We start from the raw sequence: 22,944 nt of genomic DNA, 5'->3' as shown, positions 1-22,944 counted from the left end.
TATTGGACTTGTCTATTCTGTTACAGTTGAATTAATTCTGCGACACTTTAGAATTATATGGTTCTAACTCATTTTTGCCAAAAAAAAATGTGTTGGTTTCATAAATATGTTGTTCATAGGGCAGTTTGATAGGATTTTGATATTGTACAGTCAGCGTACTTTCAGGGTGTCTGTCAATTTGATCTACGAAGGAACCGCCCTGCATTTCAATTTTGCTGTGTCGGCATGAGAAAGCTTTGAAGCTCAATATCTCAAAAACCACTCGGAACGCAGACAGAATCTTATAATTCCAAGGTCACACGGGCAACTTTCCTGTACATCTTGACATTTACACAGCATAAATAGTAGCTCATGGAGCCTCTCACACAGTATGACAGCATACTTGAGATGCTCAGAAACAGGATTGCTGAAGTAAAGTATTGTACACGCTGCCCTTACCTTGCTCCCTGGATCTCCGGTCGGCTCCGAGACAGAATTATTTGATGTATTTTCCGGTTCAGGGACGGCTGGCTTTTCACAGCCATTAGTCTGAGAGGAATGAGAGAGGCAGCGATGTGTTGGTTTTCAAGTTCCATCCCTTTTTGGCACAATGAAATGTAATAAACGGCATTCAATTTTCGAAATGAAATGAGATTGAATCTCCCAACGGCAATAAATGGGGAGTCATTTGTTTTTCCCCCAATTTTGTTTTGACTGCTTCTCCAGCTCTTATTTTCTACAGAGTGTTTACAGTTTACAGTGTTTTATTTAATTGAATATGTTCATCAGTTGACAGAAAATGGCTGTGGCAAAAATGTCATTAAGGTCAGGAAGAATTCTCTAATATAAGAAGTAAATAAAACAACATTATACACTGTGCGGTCGGTAATTGTATGAAACAGCAGGGATGACAAAGACACTAAGGGCCAGTTTCACAGAGTAAGCTTAGTCCTGGGACAAATTGAGTTTTCTATGAAGAAACTCGGTTTGAAATTGAATTTAGTCTAGGGCTAGGCTTAACCTGTGTCTGTGCAATCGGCCCTAAACCTATGGGAAATATTGGTGAAAGCAAGACAATCCAAGACACAGTAATCACTGTCTGAGTAGTACAGAGCAATACTCCCAGCTGTGACTGCAATGACACCCAAGGGTAGGATCGCAATTGGTTCTGCTAATAGGACTACTGCCAATAGCCTCAAGATCAAATCAACCCTGCGGGCAATATATCTCATTTCCAGCATTTTCAAAGTGCGAGAGCCGCAAAATTAACTCCCCTCCCCACCCCCAACCCCCGAAAACATACACACACACACACACACACACGCACACAAGCGTGTCTGAGAAACCTCCACCAACCGTCGCAAATCCCATGAGAGCCGTGTTAATTTATCTACCCTGCCCCCCCCCCCCCCCCTCCCTCCATCACTATGGCAACCAAAGGAGCATTTGCTGAGATTGTGATATCTCAGAGACTTCCGTTCGTCTCAGACAAAGGGTGTGCTACATACTGTACTGTAGATGGATGCCTGTCTCCAACCATATACCCAAGAGGCTCAGAATCGCCTGGGGCAATGGCACAGTTAAAATCTGTCCGTTTTACAGAAGAAAAAAAAAAAAGCAAAACGCATGCAGATTAACTCACACTGCATTTCTCAGATTCTTTCTCTCCTAATTGCATACCAGATGCAGCGGTGTCATCACAAATAGTAAACCTACGTAGCTTAAAAGAGACCACGCAATTCTCTATCTATTGCAAGCTGGACAACATTTCCTCCAGGGAAGCATTTATAAAATAGCACCTCAAACCTATAGCAGCAGCCCAACGTAGATCCTCTCAGTCCTGTGCATCTCAGAGCTTTCCGTTCCCGGGATACGTCCGACACGCAGACGGACAGGTCCCGAGATCCGCTCAGTTTTAAGCGAAGCATCACCGTTTACGGTACAGGCCAGCAGTGCTCAGGCCCACCGTCGTCTCTGCACTGCGCGCAGCCAATCAGAACTGAGACTGATGTCAGGCCCGGGCCAGGTTTCCGCCTAGCAACACTCAGCAGCCAGGCTACGCAGTCAGACAGCCGCACTAGGTGTGTTTGAGCCGGCCGGCTGCGTGGGTCAGCGGCACTGCTCAGTCCTCTGAAGGGGGAGACCGACTGCAGGTCTGGTCTCAGCTGCGTCGGGGACCGTCCGGAGGGGCAGGCACACATTTCGGCGGACGGCACAGCGTTTGTGTCAAATAGAAGGCCATTTCTGATCACACTTACAATTAAAGGCGCAATACGTGAGATTTTTGTGTTACAATATTGTTACAAGACCATTGTGAATCCCTTCCTATCATTGAAAAAGGTTCACTGACATGTTGACTCTACCTTTATAGTCCTTAAATTCGGGTTTCAAAATATGCAGTTGATGGGCCGGCCCTCTATCATCTATAGCTGTACAATAATTCAAGCTCATTGGTTGAAAATTGGTTCTAATTGCCAAAGCCAATGGCGTTTCAACGTCAGCGCGTTTACAGAGAAGGGGGAGGGATAAACAGTGTTGTGGTTTGAGCGTATTTGTTGCTGCTATTCCTCTCTTGACTGTTAGAAGTCCGAAATTACCTATTGTACCTTTAAGTCCATGAACCATTTCCTATTTTCATTGTAAATAATACATTAAAATATATGAAAACAATCAATGAGTATGTTACAACTACATGGCCTATTGTATATATTTTTAATCATGATGAATCTGAGTGAATCTTGGGATTTCATCATTTTAGAGCTAGGTGTTATTCTCGTGCTTCAGCAAAAGCGTGCCGATGGTGAAAATGTACACAATAATTTATTTGATTATTCAGAAGTTCATAATTTATTTAAGCTGACTGAAATGTTCATTTTTAAAAATGCATAACACTACTGCAAAGTGCTTGAGAAATGTCAGTTGGACTTCCTACAAAATGCATGCATTATTTTTTATTTATGTTTTATTTTTACACAAAATTCATCCAAGGTTGTTAAGCAGATGAGTTGTAAACAAAATTACTTTTGTTTGTGACAGATAAATGGGCAAATTGTTAAAGGTTTATAAATATTGATGTTACATTTAATAGTTTTCCAAGCCACACTATAAATGTCCATAGATATCATTGCTGCAATAAGGCAATATGTATCAGTTTTTTGTTTTTTTTCCAAATAAGCCTCATACATTAAAACAAATCTAAGTCACATTTGCAGTGTGTGTCTGTCAGCTTGTGAGCTGGGCTCTCCACCAAGCCGTCTGTGAATCACTCCTGGTAGGAGCGAGGCCTCAATATTTCAGCGTATCCATAAAAAATTCAGGACTTCAGCGCAGTACGACAGTCCCTGGCTGAAAAAAATAGCAACAGCAAAACCCTGAAATCTAGACTGAAACCCAAACTGCAGACGCTTGCAAATCTCCTTTTGCATGTTTAAAAATCCCCCAACTTTACAGATTTATTTTTATGCAGGCCCTGACCACTTGCAATTCTGTGATGTTAGCTACCAGCAGTTTCAAAACCTAGCTTGAGCTGGTCTGAACTGGTCAACAAGCTACCAGCAGTTTCAAAACCTAGCTTGAGCTGGTCTGAACTGGTCAACCAGCTACCAGCGGTTTCAAAACCTAGCCCAGGGGCCCGTGCCTCACCTGGCAGTCCATCGGACTGCTCCTCTCCAGGGCTCCTCTTGCCTCCTGGGCCTCCTGCAGCTCCTTCTCCAGCTGCTCCAGGCGGGCCACTCGGATCTGCAGTAAAGGTCGAAGGTCACGGACCGAATGGGGGGCCAGCTTCTGTTTCACTGGTCAACACGTGGACCGCTCCACCCGTGCTGCACGCACATAGCCTATAAACATCTTTCCCAAGCCTTGCGACTACCGGAACATCACCTTATAAAACCCTAATTTATACATCATTTTTACTTCCAACCTACCCGTGCAGTAATAAAGTGGCAGTGGAGATACATTGCTGTTCTTCGAGGATCAAATTTCCCAAACGTACCCTGAAAGTACAGTAATGTTCTCTTTGGATACAAATGAGTACCTCTTCTAAACCAAGAAGGTACAAATTATTAATATTGCTGCTAGGGGTACAATTTTATGTTCGTATAGGGTACCACCCCAGCGACAAGCATTTGTACCTTTTAAGGCTCGTTATCATAGCTTTATTTCTGAGTGTGTACATGTGTAATGTCTTCTTAATTTAACTGAACTGTGCACTATCACTTTTTTCTTTTACAGTAACGTATATTATTTACCGAAATAGTCGCTCAAGCCATCTGGCATTCCGGGATAATTTTCCCAGGAATGAGCCAGCAATGCGGGGTTATTTTATTCCCAAGTGCACCCAGTTATTGGAACCAATTTACCGCATGATTCAACCGCTGAGCAGAGAGTGGCAGCCTGCGCGTGTCTAACTCAGAAACGATTTACGCGACAGAAAAGAAGCCATTTTGTCCCCGTTCCAGCCGCACAGAGAGACGGTCCTGACAGATGGGCCCGGCCCTGCCCCCCACCTGTGTCCTCTGCACCATCTCGTCGCTGGTTCCAAAACGCTCCTCCATAACCAAATGCAGCTGCTGTGCCTCGAACTCCAGCTGCTGCCTAATCAGATCCATCTGTATGGAGAACTGAAGGGAGGGGAGGGCTTAGATTGTACCCACAATGAGACAGATGCTGAAATCTAAATTCACTTTTTCCCCTCAACTCAGTAAATTCTTCTTAACCATACGAACATGTCTTGAAGTATACACTCTAGTATATTTGACATCAGTGAAATGTTAAAAAAATTCCCCCGAAAATTTGTTTCACTCGTGTATACATCGTATCACGGAAGCTAGTGCTGCTGTCTAACTTCCGTTTCAAATTGTCTTCGAGCTTTTCTTCTGGATACCTTGAGCTCCTACTTAGTATTAATTGTGACCATCAGTGAGATGGAATTAATGCACTGAATCATGGAACACTAATTAATGCATGCCAATGCTCTTCTTTGTGTTCATCCTTGAAAAACTGTGCCTGGCAGTCATTGCCTACAGTAGGTGTTACACATAATTGTGCTCCCTGGCGTACAAAGGTGTATGGAGCAGAGTGTGTAATGATAATGTACATTGTCTACTCTGGGCGGTGCTTACAGTGTCGATGCGTGGAAGTTCAGCCAGTCTCTGAGACAGCCCCTGGAGCTGGGAGTAGTACCAGCAACGCTCCTGCTCCTCTTTTTCAGTCTCGTTCAGCAGCATGGTCCTGAAACACGGACACACAACTTAACACGCAACGCACTTCTCCACAACACCGGGAGCTGAGTGACCAGCTACCATCTCAGACAAGCTACCGGCATTAGCTCGTTGACAATCTCATACCCAGCTAGACCAGCTTTATGACCAGCTTGGTCATACTGGTTGAGCAGCTCATACCCAGCTAGACCGGCTTTATGACCAGCTTGGTCATACTGGTTGACCAGCTCATACCAAGCTAGACCAGCTTTATGACCAGCATGGCCATGAAGACCAGTTTATGACCAGCTCAATTCTCAAGATGGTCAAGCTGGAATGGGTGGCATTTAAATGTTTTTACATTTACATTTATATTTTAGTCATTTAGCAGACGCTTTTAATCCAAAGCATTTTAAACCCCTCACCTCTCCTTGCAGAGGTCGTCCAGGTGCTGGTCTGAGACCCGTCTCTCTCCGCCGATGCCTGTTTTAGGCAGCGCCCCCTCCAGGAGGTGTGGAGGCCCTGGGTGGACAGCGGTGCCCTCCCCAGAGACCGGGAGGCCCTGGTGGGCTGCTGTACGCAGGGGGCTCCTGGCTCTGCCCACGCCGGAGGGGGGGAGAGGCAACGTATCCTCCCCCTCTCTGGCCTGCATCGCCAGGCTCTCTGGGGGAACCCGAAGGTTGTGCGGCTGGTACTTCAGCTCGTAGTAGTTGGTCAAATCCATGTGCAACTCTGAAAGATTGACATTTTACTTCCATTAATAAACTGTTGAAAAGGGCAGGTCACTCACTCACTCAGTCACACACTCAGGTCAGTCAGTCACTCAGTCACTCACTCACACACTCACTCATTCACTCAATCACTTACTCACTCACTCAGTCACTCAGTCACTCACTCACTCACACACTCACTCACTCACTCACTCACACTCACTCACTCACTCACTCACTCACACTCACTCACACACTCACACACACTCACTCACACACTCTCACTCACTCACTCACACACTCACACACACTCACTCACACACACTCACTCACTCACTCACACACTCTCACTCACTCACTCTCACACACACACTCACTCACACTCACTCACACACTCTCACTCACTCACTCACACACTCACTCACTCACTCACTCACTCAGTCACTCACTCACTCACTCTCACTCACTCACTCTCACTCACTCACTCACTCACACACACACTCACTCACTCACTCACACACTCTCACTCACTCACTCACTCACTCACACTCACTCACACACTCTCACTCACTCACTCACTCACTCACACACACACTCACTCACTCACTCTCACTCACTCACTCACTCACTCAGTCACTCACTCACTCACACACTCAGTCACTCACTCACTCACACACACACTCACTCACTCACTCACTCACACACTCACACACACACTCACTCACACTCACTCACTCACTCACTCACTCACTCACTCAGGAACAGCCTGCACTCTAGAGGCCTCTAGAGGATCTGCACAGGATCTGTGCTATTTAGTATGCTGAATTGCAGCATACTACCCTAGATATTACTTGCAATGAAAGTATTTTAAATGGAAACTGGAAATCTGTTTCATTTTCTTTACATTTCTCTCTACTGAGAGACTGTACATGTACAGTAATAGGTCAAATAATATGCTTCATTGATCTAAACCACTGCTACTCAGCTCCATATCCTGCGGGCTGCAGTGTCTGCTGGCATTAGCGTCAACCGTGCTGGTACACCGACTGATTTCACTAATTAGCTTATTATCTGAACCAAGCAGGTAAAATAATTAGTGAAATCAGCTGACGTTGTGTAGGTGGGAGCAAATACCCGCAGACACTGAGGCCCGCAGGACCTGGAGTTGAGTAGCGCTGATCCAAACAGATATTCAACCAGAAAAACTGTAGCAGGGCATTAGTTCAGGCAGGACTGGAGTCTGGGCTGAATCAGCTGACGGCTTGGCTGAGTCGTGACGTCTGTTTATCACAGTGTGCTCAGAGAGCAGGGCCGTCTGTTTAAGCGGCCTCCCCTGCTGGTTTGGCTGCTGCCTCCTGCATGCTGCTTCAGACGGCCAGTCTGGGCCCCCTCCTCCACCCCAGGTCCTCCCTCCTGCCTTCATCAGACTATCCTCTGGGTACTCCGCTTTCCTCACACATCCGAACACATGCAGTCAACCTGCCCTGTATAAGTGAAGATTAATAATAATCCGCCTTGCTGCTGGATCCGTCTTGTGTGTGTACCCCTCTGGGTGGGTTTATCGCTACAACAGCTCCCTGATTTATTCATGCCTGCATGTGTGGACGGGCAGGAGGGCTTCCAGAACAGAGCCAAACATCATTGTATTGTGGTAAATGACTGGGACACGCAAGGTCGGTGGTTCTAATCCCGGTGCAGCCACAATAAGATCGGAACAGCCGTTGGGCCCTTGAGCAAGGCCCTTAACCCTGCATTGTTCCAGGGGAGGATTGTCTCCTGCTTAGTCTAATCAACTGTACGTCGCTCTGGATAAGAGCGTCTGCCAAATGCCAATAATGTAATGTAATATTGCCTTTCAAGATTTGCTAAGAACGATTCTTACTTTGACGACAGTGGCCCTGTTAAATATATTGAATTCTTTACATAAATCTTTGCGCAGGGCATACTGGGTTCATTCCAATCGCTTATTTTTCACATCTTTTTTCTTATCCTTGCTCCTGACCCGGAAACCAATCTTTAAGGACATTCCAACCCGTTAAACGTTCCTTCTGAACAGTTAGGAACTCCCAATCTTGCCTTTGTGCAAGAAAACATGAGGGTATCCATGTGCGGAAGTATTTCTTCAAACTACCGTTTGAAGAAGCAAGCACGTTGTATTTGTCTAATTCGCATTTTCTCGATTTGCCCTGCCTTCACTTCTATTTTCTAGCCTCTTTTTCTAGTCTCCCCCAATAGGTGGAGCTGGGAGTAGAAAAGTAAAAAAAGGGGAGTAAAATAAGCGATTGGAACGAGCCCCTTGCGCAGGACGCCTACCTTTGAGCTGATCCAGGACGTCACTTCTCCCCGAGGAGGCCAGACTGCCAGCTTCCTGCTCCAGTTTGCCTTGTAGCTGCTTCAGGACCTCCTGAGAGAGAGGAGGAGGGGGGGGGGTGAAACAGCATCAGCGCCTGTGACCGGACTGGATTTCAGCCAAATAAAAACCGCTCCGTCAAAGTCTTCGACATACCGGAACCAAGGGACCCAGCAATTCAGAACGCTAGACTGCTTACTAATCTTCTAGTCTGAGTAAACCTTCCGAAATCACACGACATATACTGCAATGCATTTGTCTGGTCTCCTTCAAGTTGATATATTTCGGGGGGTTTTTTTTTTTCCTGGAACCATCTCCCAGCACGAGTGAGTATCCTCCAGTGAGCGTGCCAGGTTTCTGATGATGGCTAGGACTGGCCTCGGGATAAAAGACTTAGCTCGGAGATTATCCAGCTGTACCCAACATCTGTGCACGTGACCGAGGGGACAAACAGCGCTAAACCGGCCGGCACGTGGGAGTCCAGGTTAGAGACACGAGTTAGATCTGCAGAATCCATCTTTCTCCATACATTAATACTACAGCTACAGTGGGGGAAGGGCGGGGGGTAAGAAATCATACGATCCTAATTTCTGACATTTCAGTATTCACAAGGAGTATAGTATTCACAAATACACAAGTGTATCTGTATTATAAAAATACATGTATTTAGGTATTTATTAGACTGATTCTTTAGATGTATTGATCTTCTGCTGCTGTAGCCTATCCACTTACGAGGTTTGACATGTCGTGTATTCAGAGATGCTCTTTTGCATACCACTGTTGTGTAATGTGTGGATATTTGCGTTACTGTCAGTCAGTTTTGACCAGTCTGACCCTTCCTCTCTGACCTCTCTCATTAACAAGGCATTTTTGACCTTTGTCAAAAAAAGGTCCAATTAATATCTCGATATATGGAAAAAAATACATACGCAAGGGATACAGTAAATGATTAAGATTCCTCTGAGTCAAGTCTAAATTATAGCAAGTCTAAATTACAGCATGGGCTCATGAAACTGGACTATATTTTTATATCATTTTATTGATCTGATGATGAATAATGATCTCTGTTCTGCTTTGTTCTTCGGTTCCTGTTTACCTCGTTAACGTCGAGAAGAAACACGATGTGATGGAGAGAAACGTATTGACCGAAACCTGAAGCCGACTCCTGACAGGAATCCAGGGCCTGGCCATGGGAACAGGACTCCATGTCAATCCTATTCCAGTCCAGTCAGAGTTACGGGCGTTTCAAACAGAGGATCAATAACGAGATGGTATCAGGAGGCTTCATGGGCTTCATTGGGCAATGGTTTCTTCTTCACTGGATTTCTCCGTGCCCAGGCTCCATTACAGAAATAAAACGCAGTGATCTGGAGGGCCTTGAAGACTACCCACCCATGCTCATCCAATCAGAGCAGCGAAGCCCACCGCTGAGTAGGAGTGTTCCGGGCTGTATTGGAGAACTGGGTCACAGTCTAACGCTAATGTTCGGTTGCCAGGGTCCAACAGCTATTTTGAGATGGCAGACGCACTGTTAAAAATCACGGTCCCATTCCACGTGCCAAAGCTGAACACCATCAGCCCTCTCCAAAAAAGAAAAAGTATTGCGAATTTAATTAGGATCTTATCATTTCTGATATCTTTATAGTATGGTGTCATGTCCATCCGTCCATTATCTAACCTGCTTATTTCTGCTCGGGGTCACAGGGGCGCTGGCGACTATCCCAGCATGCACTGGACGAGAGGCAGGAATACCTCGCATTTAAAAAATCGAAGTCGATCACGATAAAATACTGCAGCGTATAAATTATTTTGAGTGATTACATTTCCTTTTTCTTTCCGTTTGATCTATGTTCATTCACTCAGATGAAGGGAAACACATCGGTTTTCTTCAAAAGTGTCTCCTCTAACTGCAGAAACATCCACCTTTTATTCTTTTTGGCCAGCTGAACATAACTGCCACCAATCAGTTAATTAGGCAACTGGCTGCACCTGAAGGAGCCAGCCACGTGTACGCCGAGGGGCGTAACAGGGCGGAATAAAGTTCTGATGGCAGACAGTCAAGAAGAAGAAGAAGAAGAAAAAGAAAATGGCCGCCTCACCTTCATGTCAGAGGTCTCGTTCTCCAGCTTGGACAGGTGGTTGGAGTTGTCCTCCAGCTCCCGGCGCAGATGGCTGTTCTCCTTCCTCAGGGCCTCCACCTGCCGCACCAGCTGGTCGTAGGAAGAACCCGAGCTCAACATGGCCGCCTCTCAGACCCTGGGAGGGAGAGAGGAGGAGACAGATGGAAAAGACGGAGGATGACAGATAAAAAAAAGGAGAGGGAAAAATATGTGTTGAGAAAGAGAGAGAAAAGAAAACAGTGTAAGGGACTGTGTTTATATAGTTCTTTTACGATTGATGCCTCTCATTCGCCTGTTCACCAACACACCAATCAGTTTGTTGGGAGCAATTGGGGGTTAGGCGTCTTGCTCAAGGACAGTCTGGCACTTCCTAGGTGAAGGATTGAACCAGCAAGACTGCCAGACGAACGCTCTTATCTCCTGAGCTAATGTCCGCAGTTGTAGAGAGTGCAATGAGAGACCACAATGGATAGAGAGAAAGGCAGTGTGCTAGCTAATGAGGAGTATAAATAAAATATGTACCATTTATCAGTGTGTTGTTTTTACTGTTGTTTGTGTACTTGCCTACAGTGCCTGGCACAGTACAGTGTTTATTATCTTAATAAAGCTGTTTGAAGTTTTATTAGAATTACAGAGGAGGAATTAGCGTGGGAGGAGAAGGAGGGAGAGCGTCAGAGGCGCAGGGAGAGAGAGAGGAGAGCGGAGAGAGAACCACGACTCGGCCCTGTGCGAATGCGGCATCGTTCAGCCCTCGTCTGAGACGGCGAGCTTTAACAAGGCCCGGTCGATAACAGCTCAGAAAAGCCTTGTCTCGTAAAAAGACCGTCTCCGTCTCTGCCCTGCCGTGCTTACAGCAGACGGGAGCGCAGGGGCGACTCGATCGTCTGTCGGAGCACGTTCATCGCGGTTCTGATCAACGGGTCCGCTCGGCCGCACTTTATAAACGGCGGCGCTTCGCTGTCAGCAGGACGTGAATGCCGCAGTAAAAGGCTATCGGCCTCCTTTAGCGAGGCTGACCTGTACGCGCGTAGCCTGCCCTCTAGGTCTGCAGTGCTCCCATTCTAGCAGGCAGGCTAGGTTGTGTTAGTGTGTGGATTGGGTTAAATGCATTAGACGGTATTGACCCAGTTCAGAATTGCGGCGGGTCAGGACGGCATCGCTACAATCTTCAGAGCGCTGTCGAGTGAATGTAAACTCGTCAGAGAAATTGACACTGGAAACTAGAGTTCTATCTTTCGGGGTCATAAATGGTGGATGTAACCCTTAGTCCACTAGAAGGTAAATAATGTCATTAATACATTATATAATTACACGCCTCCATTGTTACTAAAACAGACATGATGTATAGGCCCCACAACAGTGAGTAAGCTATAATATAGTCAACATTATCTTATAAAGGACAAATAATTGCTCATAACGCTGTTAAACAATGGACTGGTACATTGGATTTCCTCAGACGGGAGATGATGCATGACTGCAGGTCTCAGGGGATGCTGAGAAAATTAACCTCCCCCACTCTCTCTCTCTCTCTCTCTCTCTCTCTCTCTCGCTTGCTCTCTCTCTCACTAACACACACACACACATACGCACACACACACACATCTACGGCAAGGCGAGCCTATTTGAACAGGCAGTCTTTGTGCCATTTCGATAAGACTTTTAATCGCTGGTTTTGAATGAATTTGTATGTACGAAAACGATAGCATTGTGGGACACGGTGAAGCGGCTGAGCGCGGCAGGGCCAGGGCCAGGTCCCGCGCGGGCAGGCGGTAGGGGAGGTGGTACCCAGACAGAGCAGGCACACCCCTGCATAATGCAGTAGAGTCCTCCTACAACAGGGGGGCTTCCACGGAAAGGTCAAACCACAGAGGAAGAGGCTTCAGGGGCACACAATGACAGTGCGACGGTCAGGACGTTACTGCATCACGTTACCGGGAAGCATATGTTCCGCTGTGCCATTCTGAGCCTTATTGCATCTGAACAGCCAGACCTTGGGGGCACGATGGCTGTCAGGTAGCAGGTTCATATCTTTTTTATTTAATGCTGCATCTTTAGGGATTGTCACTTGTGATTTTTCTAGCTCTGAAATAAAGAAACTCCGGTGGGTTTTGTCAGAACTGCTGTCAATGCATATAACTACAGTTATGGTCACATTTTTTTTATAGAGGATGCCGACAGTAATATTATTCTTATCTAATATTCTTATTCTTATGATTATTATTATTATTATTATTTCTTTTTTATGAAAATGTCTTGATGAACAAATGTACAGTATGCACACTGGTTTGCTCGATATAAATTCCCGCTGCGGCTGATTATGTTTTTTAAAACTCAGTAGTCCTGCCAGCAGAACAAACTGCTTTCTCTAACTGCTTTCCACAAATGGGCAATTTGTCCCTGCAATGTACGGTTCAGGCCCGGGCCACTTACAGTAGGTAAACAGGATTCGCCAGCCTATTAGATTAATCTTGCAGCAAATACATGGTAACAGCTCCGAGCTCATTCGGACCCTTCATGCTTCTGCTGAGTCCGTCGTTCCTATCGGTCGCAAAAACAGATTTACGTGCTAAATGGAAAAGCAGCGAAATAAATAATTCAGCTCCGACAAAGGGCAAAGCAGCGCATAGATTTACAAAATGCAAAAGCATTTTTTTTCTCAAACGTATGTGGATCTGTCGGAGCTCATGGATGTAAATTCGCTCGCTTTTATGTGGAATCCTTTGTCGAAGGAGCTGGCACGCATTTATTATCGCGGTTGAAGTAGAGCGGGAGCGAGTGTTTCTGGTGGAGACGGCACAGTCGCCCCAGTCATGGTTGATGGGGATGAAACGTCGGGGGGACTTATCCCCCCAAGGATTCAAACACAGCTGGTTATTCTTTCTCTCATTTGTGTTTTTTCTTTTTGATCAAAAGGAATACACACATGAGTGGCTGGAGCAGGTCAATAGCACTCCCCATCCCCCAGCTCTTAATTAGCCGGTGGAAACGCATTAATCACGTTGACACATTTATGTTAGATGCACTGGTGGCATCTGCAGTGTCTTTTGACTCGTTCTTAATGTTTTTGTTTTTCATCCCTTTGATCCTGTTCTACGTGCTGCAGCGCTTGCCAGGTAATCTGTCTCGAAATCTATCCCCGGAGGGAAATAATTCAAAATGAGCCGAGAGAGTGTCATTGGCCCACCAATACGGTTCAGGACGGTTACCATGGCAATGGCCAATCCTTTTTATGCGCCATAAAAATTGAGAAAATATATTGCAGTCGGTGTATTTGTGCTGTATAAACCGGTGGTAAAAAAAAACTCTAAACTTTAAAGACTCTAAAAGTGATATTGAAACTCAGCACTTTTACCGTATCATTTTTCAAAACCATTCAATGAGTCTGGCGAATAATGCCGAGGAAAGCTTTGAACTATGTAGCTGGTGTAGCCACACTCGCCAATTTACATCACACCGAGACACAGACAGAGGCCCACCCCCACACCCCGTCTATCGACCCCTGACGGTGGAGATAATACGATGAGCTTGAACAGTACCGTTTCCGTGTGTGTTGGGGGGGAAGAATCGTGCTTCATTGCTTTTTGATAAATTCCCGTTATTGGGGACAAAGGAAATGACAATCAGTTCGCTTTGGTATGAGCACCGTTGGGACTGCCAATCGGGTGTGAATAGGTTTCTCAACCCCCCTGACAAAAAGGCCTGGATTTAGCTGCCATGAGCGGACTGACACATGTCAATCTTATGCGTCCCTCGAGACACAGTCTCAGGTACTGGCATAATCCCCTCTGTCTCAGTGGCTACCCCTCTACACACAGGCATGTTGTACTGGATTTTACAGTCAAAGATCTTCAAAAACAGTTTGAAGGCCCACACGCATACTTTTCATATTTTGTGGAGCTTTTAATATCATTCTGGAGCTTTGGCTTTGTGTTCCTTACTGATCCAAGTCAAACAATTTTGGTAGAAGTATGCATATTTTAGGGTCTAACTGCTATTTTTTCCCACTTTTTTTAAAAAGCCATTTCCCACGTGACATGAGGTATGTTTTTGCATAATTATCGGATGACGTTGCTAAACGTTAACACAGAGCGCTGACCACAGGAGGGGGAGGGGGAATTGGGCTCTGGGGGCAACCTCAGGGTTAGGGCCTTTTCAAAAAACCGACTTCACTGCTCTTTGCGAACGTTTTGTTGGATGTTTTAGATCCTGAAACCCGGAAGAGAACGCTGATGCGTGTGCAGCATTAATGTAAATTTCTATAATAGAGAGGAAGTGTGGAGATGTGGATGCCTCTCCTCTCAGGCATCAGCTCAATGACCTGGACTCTAATGGTTTTCCCATCACTGGCTCAGTGTACCGTGAGGGAATTCTGATCAATAGAGCACATCAGGCCATGATTTTTTCATAAGTAAAGCACCACACCCCACCATTTTGACTTAATTCGTGAAAAAAGAAAACACACAAACTATATCACAGGTGGGGTTTGGGTTCAGTTGCAGTCTGTTGCGATGTCACCGCGTTGTCGTCACGCGCGTGATGATGTAACGGAACCCAGCTCTGTGCTGCAGCTCTCCGGCCAATCGTAGCCTGAGGCCTGTGACATCATCGCTTAGTGAAGCTATTCATGTGGAACAAGGATGCTAATTCAGATCACCAGCACTGATGGATGTCTCATCGCTCAAGTGCATGGGGAAAGGACAGGGATTTGTTTCTTCGGTGTAATTGTGATTGTCTTGGAACTATTGTTGCAGGGTCCGGATGAGTTCCAGGACCATGCACAATGCCAAAGGCATTTTTCTCCCACTGCATTCCTGTTGACTGAATTGAAGTTGTTCGTTTGAGACGTTAGACACTCGTTCAAGGCAGAGGAATGTCACTAACTAGGAAATGTGAGTGGTTAAATACATTTTAAAAACTGTAAAAGGTGAAAAAAATTGTCGCAGTCTCCTTTTGATAAAGGAATTTGGTGCATGACGATGGAATGCTAGCATTGCCGGTACCATATTCACCCCTGAATTGGTGCCATAAAAACAGGCACTGAATGGATATGCTGAGTCTGGAACCAGAACAAAGAAGACAGGGCAAGGCAGGATTTCTCTCCCTTCTCTCCCTTCTCCTTCCTTCTCCCTCTTTTTTTCAACGACCGATTCAATCCAAGACAGCCTGGTTACTATGGCAACGGCACCTGCCACTGGCAAAGGATGGAGAATCAGGCGCTCTGTATACCACCCAGCTGACGAGCGCACACACACACGCACACACACACACACACACACACACACACACATTAATCATATGTCTACAGGTAAACACAGGTAAAAGACAATGTGAATCGCAATGCTGTCGTGTATGTGTGTGTGTTGGGTGCGTATCGCGACATTTATATTTAGGTTAGCACACAGCAGCTCTCTCATTTCTTATTTTAAACCTTTCAACACAATTATTTTTCATCTGTCGTCTGGCTTGTGTTCCTGCCAAAAAAAACAAAAGGCGAGCTGGCAACAGGAGGAAGGAAACACCCTTGTAGAAGGATGTGTTTAAATAAAAGGCTTTCACACCAGCAGAGACTGAGTCGATCGCTGCCGATTGAGTGACATTGAGAAACAGGAACAAAGAAGACATTCAGCCCGCTGTGTCTACTTCATCTCTGCAATCCTTATTATCCCTGTTCTGGACGCTCAAAATCACATTCGTGCGGTGCAGTTTACATCACATCAAACGGCAACGTATGCTGTTAGGGTCTTAAATGTAAGTTACGGTAATTACTGGACTGGAGATCATTTTGGTTTAAATATTCAAAGATATACCACATCTCCAATCAATCGCCACAGATTTTATTGTTTTGAAATGGATGGAGCCACTGGACTTGCCTCCATGAATTAATTGTTGGATCCATGGACATTTATAAATGCATGCATGGACACTGTGTCAATGTTCCAAGTAACAGAACCGCCGTGCACTAATTGTACTGTGCCAAACAATCTAGCGCTGTGGTTCTCAAACTCAGCCCTGGGCAATCTTTCTGTATGCGGGTCTTCATTCCAATAATTGCAATCCCTGAATGTTACCCAGCAGGTTCATTTTTATTGATTAACAGCCACTCAGCTATTCAGCTTATTCGTTGCACTATATTGCAAATGATTACATACAAAGGTTAAATAAACAGAGCAAATTGATGACTGAGGTGAAGTCAATAGGCTCCTAATCCTGAAAACGTGGACAACCGGGTACTAGAAAATAAAGAATTGTAAGTGAAACTAAATAACAAGCCAAACCTGCAAATTGTGTTAACAAGAGGGTAAAATTATTAAATTATTAAAGGACGCAAACTCACGTGTTTAACCACCTTAATTGAGCAAGAGAACTGGGTCACATGGGTCCCCACAACCGAGTTTGAGGACCTCTTACCCCCGAGCACTAATGAACGAGCGATGAACACCTGCTTTTACAAACAATCACAAAGGCATTTTACATCAATTAAAGCTGAGCCTAGATCCTCCACTGAAGATTTAATTACACTTCAGTCGCTTGCTTACGTTGTGTCAAATACCGAGCGACGTTTAAATAGGCAAGCTTCAATTCGAAATAATCATTTTGTTTTGTAGAGCAGGGCTCTTTTAAAAAAAAATGTATTTGGTGACGAATGCATCACAGTGCATTGCATTGCATTGCATTGTGACCTTGCCCATAACTTCTGCCTTTGGTGAAAGCAGTGGCTGGAATTGCTGCCAGTCCCAGGGGGGGTCAGGAGAGCGGTGGTGTTTTCATCAGCTCTGGGCAGCTGTGACTTGCACTTCCATGTTCCCTCATCAAGTGGAAATCAATACGGCATTATCATCAGAGCTGACTGGAATTCATCAGGAAAAAGCCCCACCAGTGACACAAGCCTCAACTCTCAAGTCCTCAGTTCTCAAATTACTCTGACAATAACTCGCTCTGTCTCTCCCGGGACGCATCGGTCAAAAAGCGATACCACAACATGTCGGTTCCTTCCGTACGGTCGAAGATTGGATGTAAACTACGATTCCCAATAAAGACCCGCTTGCAGAGGTGTAGTCATCCAGTGTACTGAGCCACAGGCTATACGACATTCTTCCATATCACCATCGTCTTCACAATTACTGTGCACCCTTAGCAACTTACGTGTTGCCGAAATGTATATCTGCACTCTCAGAACTAAAGTGACGGTGGAGGTACGTTTTTGATCTTCAAGGATCAATTTTCCCAAATGTACCCTGACAGTACAGTTATGTTCTCTTTGGGTACAAATGAGTACATTTTCCAAGTGAAAAAAGGTACAAATGAGTTATATATTGCTGGGTACAATTTTATGTACCTATAGGGTACCACCCCAGTGACAAGCATTTGAACCTGTTTAGGCCTTTTTTGTACCTTCATTTCTGAGAGTGTAGTCGGTAAGGCTGGGAAAGGATACATTTCCCAAGGAGCTACTTAAACACAATTCTTTTTCTTCCTCTGTGCACATAAAGTGCTCACTGGAACTCTGCGTGTAGACACTGTAAAGTTACTGTTAAATGCTCTATAGAAATACAATTTAATTTAATTCAATGGCTGTTTCTGTCCTCCGCCACCCTGCCTCGGCAGCCTGTAGCATAGTGGTTAAGGTACATGACTGGGACACGCAAGGTCGGTGGTTTGAATCCCCGGTGTAGCCACAAAAAGATCTGCACAGCCGTTGGGCCCTTGAGCAAGGCCCTTTGCCCTGCATTGCTCCAGGGGAGGATTGTCTCCTGCTTCGTCTAATCAACTGTACATCACTCTGAATAAGAGCGTCTGCCAAATGCCATTAATGTAATGTAATGTAACCTCCGCCTTCCAGTTTTTTTTTACCTCCAAAGAAGGCCAAATCCTACTGATGGGAAATGCCTGATGCCTCCCACAAACACCAAACCAAAACATAACCATGATTGTCTCATATGCCACACATTGACCCCTTTCCCATATTGATTTATCATACTGTAATACCACAATCAGCATCTGGAAGCAAGAAAGGTTGTTTTTTTCCACCGAAACACAATACGTCTTTGTATCGCATTCCTGGGCTAGCCTAGGAGCTTGCCTGCGAGTGTGCCCACTCGATTTAATGCCGTCCGTGACTTTGGCAAGGTGCTAAGAAGCGGTGCCTGAGAGATGGCCTCTGCAGAGAGAAGCGGAGACAAGAGGTAACAGAGAAGGCTGTGTTTTTTAACGGTGGTCCTTTAGGGTCCTTCGTCTCCACCCTGTCGAACAGAGAGTGGGATATATCTTCCCGTTTGTTTGCGGTTTTACGTGAGGTTTTTCAGCCTCTTCCAAGGCTCGGGAATGAATCACGGTGAAGAGGCGAAGCATGTGAAGTCGACGAACTCCACAGCCAAAAGAAAGCGTATGTGCTTAGTAAAGGTACGAAAAGTGCCTAAAATTCTTGTTGCTGGGGCGGTACCCTATACCATTGTACATACAATGGTACCCCAAGCTAGCAATATATCATTAATTTGTTACATGAAGTTATTTGTTTCGGAAACATACTCATTACCTACTTACAATGACTATTGTTTTTTGTTTATGCATGTTTTGCTATTTATGGATTTGTTGAGGAACTTATGCATTGTCTTCTAAATGACTAAAAAGTAAAAATGTAATTTATACCCACAGAGAACATCACTGTACTTTCAGGGTACCTTTGGGAAATTGATTGCTCCTTGAAGAACAAAAATATGTACCTCCGCTGTCGCTTTATTTCTGAGAGTGTTTGGACCAAACTATTTCAGGATGATGTACCCGAGAAGGCAGGACCGGGATCGGGCTTAACGAGCAGAACATGAGCGAGCGGTACCAGGCACAGTGAGGTATACACAGCGCCGCCGCAGGGGGCAGCTCACCGGCCGGTCCTGAACACGGCCCGCTGGTCCACAAGGCCTTCGCCGCTCAGCTCTTTTGATATTGACCCCAGAACAACCCCCTCTGTCGACGTCTCCCCTCATTTTTAAATCGCGCCGCGAATGAACACCGGAATAATTGCGGTATTATAGCGGGTCAATATGCCTATTGTGGGAGTCAGGGTTCGGTCGGACTGGCTGCGAGACAGACAGGGCTCCCTCAGTTCTCACCAGAGACACTGTTTCAAACAAGAGGTCTGTTTGGCCCCGACCGATGATCCATCTCATCTGTCTCAGATACACTCTCAGAAATAAAGATACGAAAAGTCCCTAAAAAGCTACAAATGCTTTTCGCTGGGGCGGTCCCTGATAGCCTAGGTACATAAAATTGTACCTGTAAGTACCTGTAAGCAATTTACACTCAGTGAGCACTTTATTAGGTATTTATCAGACATATTTTTTAGACTTATTGGTCTTCTTCTTATTGGTCATTGTTGTCACATGATTGGCTGATTAAATATTTGCATTAACAAGCTGGTGTGCATGTCTACCTAATACATTGCTCACTGAGTGTATACTTCATTAAAAAAAAAAATGCATGGAAATCATGGAAAACATACTCATTTATACCCAAAGAATGCATTACATTTAGGAAATTTTATCCTTGAAATACAGAAATTTGACACTTTATTTCTGAGAGAGTAGGATGCAAACGCTCCATATCTGTCTGTGGCTTTCTCCCCGACTCTCTGGAGAAATTGTCGCTGTGATGTGTTTGAAAGACACAAAAAATGAACCTTCCTCAGTTAGAAGCTCATGTTCTCCGTCTCACTGACTAACAAGGGAGTGCCAGCCTCTCGCATCAGTATTTCACCATGGGACACAGGGAAAAGTACTGTAACAGCATTGTTTTGTCCGCCCCCACCGAAATCTGAAGCGGTGCCTTATTCTCATCCCCACACCTGCTAAAACGTCCTGTTGCGTAATGTTAAAAATGGGCCGACAACACAACAATTTCAGGGGGGGGGAGGGGACCTCAACACAAAATTTATCGACCTTCTCTCTTCACTGCCCTGAGACTGGTCAGCCAATCCAGAAGCACATCGCTCTCAAATCAGGACCTAGGATCTCGTGCTACTCCCCCATGAAAAGCCCTGTGAATCCTGCACTCTGTGTCTCCCTTAGAGGTGCCCGCCTATGCTTCCCTGAGTTCAATCCTTTCTGCGAGACAGTGCTGGTACAAGGAAAAAAAACGTAAACTGGAAAAGAATGCTGCACTTCCACTTTGACCCTCGGGTCATATACCAGGGCCCTTAGAGACATTTTAAACTGAGAGAGAGAGAGAGAGAGAGAGAGAGAGAGGTAGAGAGAGAGAGAGATCCAGTGCCTACCTGCTGGAGACCACAGGCCCATCCTCCACTACAACCATACAAGCCACTAAAATAATCATCAAAGCCCGATAGCCGGACGGGGGGGGGGGGGGGTCGGTTCCTGAGAGACTCGTTACAGACGGATCTGAGTGTGTGTCGGTGCGTGTGTGTGTGTGGGGTGGCAATAATCCACACTGAGATCGCCTTGATTATCGCCTCGGTGAAACCATAAGGTGTAGCAGGACAGCTATGAGTCTCTTGACTGTCAAACGCTCGCCGCCTTACGCATTGTTTGTGTTTCTGTAAACAGGCGCAAGACAGAGACGCGTGCAATTGATAAGCTGTAATAAATAACACTGTAATTTCACCTGTAACAGTCATTATTCTTGATTCATCAGCATGTTATTTTGTGTTTGGTATTTTTGAATGAACAAGAAAACCACTGTTTGTACTGGCACACATTCCAACAACACCAATACGTATTTAGGGTAGCCTACTTTGCCACATTGTTCTACCTTTTTTTAACCTTTCAGTGAGGAAATACAACACACATATGTAGGCCAACTGAATGTAATACAATTTCGAACACAACAAAGGCAAAAACACAGTAACCGAGACTCTTCTCTTTTCTCAATCCATATCAATGCCGATAATTTACAACCTACAGCCGTCAAATAATGCACTGCAAATTATACATCTGTAAGCCATGCAAACGTGCGAAAAATATATAGATTCGACACCGTATCATTTTACACCATATTTTCGCTATCGACCTTGCACGCTTTGCAGTGCAATGTCATACCTGCACTATTTGTTGTTTCAGGACGATTGTTCGAATCCGAATTTTAAGGACACGGCATTAGATACACAACATGCATTAGGCCTGCATTAAAGAAGACAAATACATTAAAAGCGGTTTTTTTATTTAGTAAAAAAACCCAAAAACGTCATGTTCATGCCGCCACCGTCACACTCGCATCCTAGTTAATATTCGCATCAGGACCAACCTCAGCCAAGGCTCCATTGTGATTTTCGCGTCGTGCCGAAAGACCACTAAGCAAGCACCCTGTGTATCGAAGTGGCGTTCCAAGCGCGCATTTAGGCTTTTACTAACACGAAACATTTGCATGCGATTAATGGTGTTGGATGCCTTACCTCATTTCTAGTGGAGATTATTAAAGGGCGCGGAGCCCATGAAAACCCACGCAAGGGCGATGCTAGCTCACTGCTTCTTGAGAGCGGTGGCGCTGCTGCTGCCTGATGCTCTCTCTCTCTCGCGCGCGCTCTCTCCCTCTATCTCGCTCTCTCTCCCGCCTCTCTCTGAATGAGCTGTCATACATCGATCTAGCCAGTAGGGGGGACGTGCATTTGTTTAGTGTACAGTAAGTACCTAATCGCCGTATCGTTATATTCACGCCGTTCATGCGTCAGTGCTTTACACTTGTGAAACCCGTACGTCAATATGAAACCTGGTATGATTTCTTATTCGTCTATGCTTCTCTAGCTATTATTTTTGAGTAGTAGCCAATTGCATTGCATGCGAAAACTATAGCGTCAACAGTCACCAATCCCAAGCACCCTTGATGAATCAACGCAGAAAATAGAAACACTGAAAAAAATCGATTGCCACATTAGTTCACACACCAGTGTGCTTGCCACCCAATCCTACACTCTCAGAAATAAAGTGCCAGTGGAGGCACCCTGAAAGTACTGTAAAGTTATCTTTGGGTACAAATGTTTCCCAAGCAAAAAAGGTACAAATGATTTGAGTAAGGGTACATTTTTGTGACAAGCATTAGTACCCTTTCAGGCCCCTTTTTGTACCTTCATTTCTGAGAGTGCATAATCAGCAGCTGCACTGTAAATTCAGTAACTGTCTTTATGATAGCATGCTTTGCATGCTTTCATCATCTCAAGCTGGCATACCCTAGTCCTGGGTCAGGGGTCGGCAACCGTGGTCCTGGAGAGCCACAGGGTGTGCTGGCTTTCGTTGTTACTCAGCACTTAATTGATCAATTAAAGCAGTCGATTACCCAGTTTACTCGCCTCACCTGGTTTCTGGGGCCTGAATCGGTTGCTGGTATTAAGGCGAAAACAAAAACCAGCATACCCTGCGGCTCTCCAGGACCAGGGTTGCTGACCCCTGTCCTGGGTTGTGTCTGACACACGACTAGCTAACAGACTCATAGGTTGTCTCAGATACTCAGATACTTGCCACTGCCAATATGATATGATATGATATGACTCTATTAATCCCCAGGAGGGGAAATTCAGTGTTACAAGCAGCATTGACAGAACAGGGATTGAAACACAGAGGAGTAGAAAAATCAAAAATACAAAT

At 45.3% G+C, this 22,944-nt stretch overlaps 1 protein-coding gene across 1 annotated transcript in view; it reads right to left on the bottom strand.

The window, feature by feature from the left end:
• apc2 (APC regulator of WNT signaling pathway 2) overlaps window positions 1–21,849 on the bottom strand; it is a 34,377-nt gene extending 12,528 nt beyond the window's left edge. Inside the window, exons 1-8 of the mRNA XM_061238756.1 lie at window positions 21,759–21,849; window positions 10,337–10,493; window positions 8,201–8,291; window positions 5,603–5,909; window positions 5,100–5,208; window positions 4,485–4,598; window positions 3,622–3,717; window positions 439–528 (exon numbers count right to left, since the gene is read on the bottom strand). Of these exons, the coding sequence (XP_061094740.1) occupies window positions 439–528; window positions 3,622–3,717; window positions 4,485–4,598; window positions 5,100–5,208; window positions 5,603–5,909; window positions 8,201–8,291; window positions 10,337–10,477 (948 nt within the window). The 5' untranslated portion in view covers window positions 10,478–10,493; window positions 21,759–21,849. The remainder of the gene's footprint in view (window positions 1–438; window positions 529–3,621; window positions 3,718–4,484; window positions 4,599–5,099; window positions 5,209–5,602; window positions 5,910–8,200; window positions 8,292–10,336; window positions 10,494–21,758) is intronic.
• Between the last annotated feature and the right edge of the window lie 1,095 nt (window positions 21,850–22,944).

The sequence above is a fragment of the Conger conger genome, chromosome 4 (genome assembly GCF_963514075.1).
Source record: "Conger conger chromosome 4, fConCon1.1, whole genome shotgun sequence".
Classification (NCBI taxonomy): Eukaryota; Metazoa; Chordata; class Actinopteri; order Anguilliformes; family Congridae; genus Conger; species Conger conger.
This window is presented reverse-complemented; position numbering and strand designations above follow the sequence as displayed.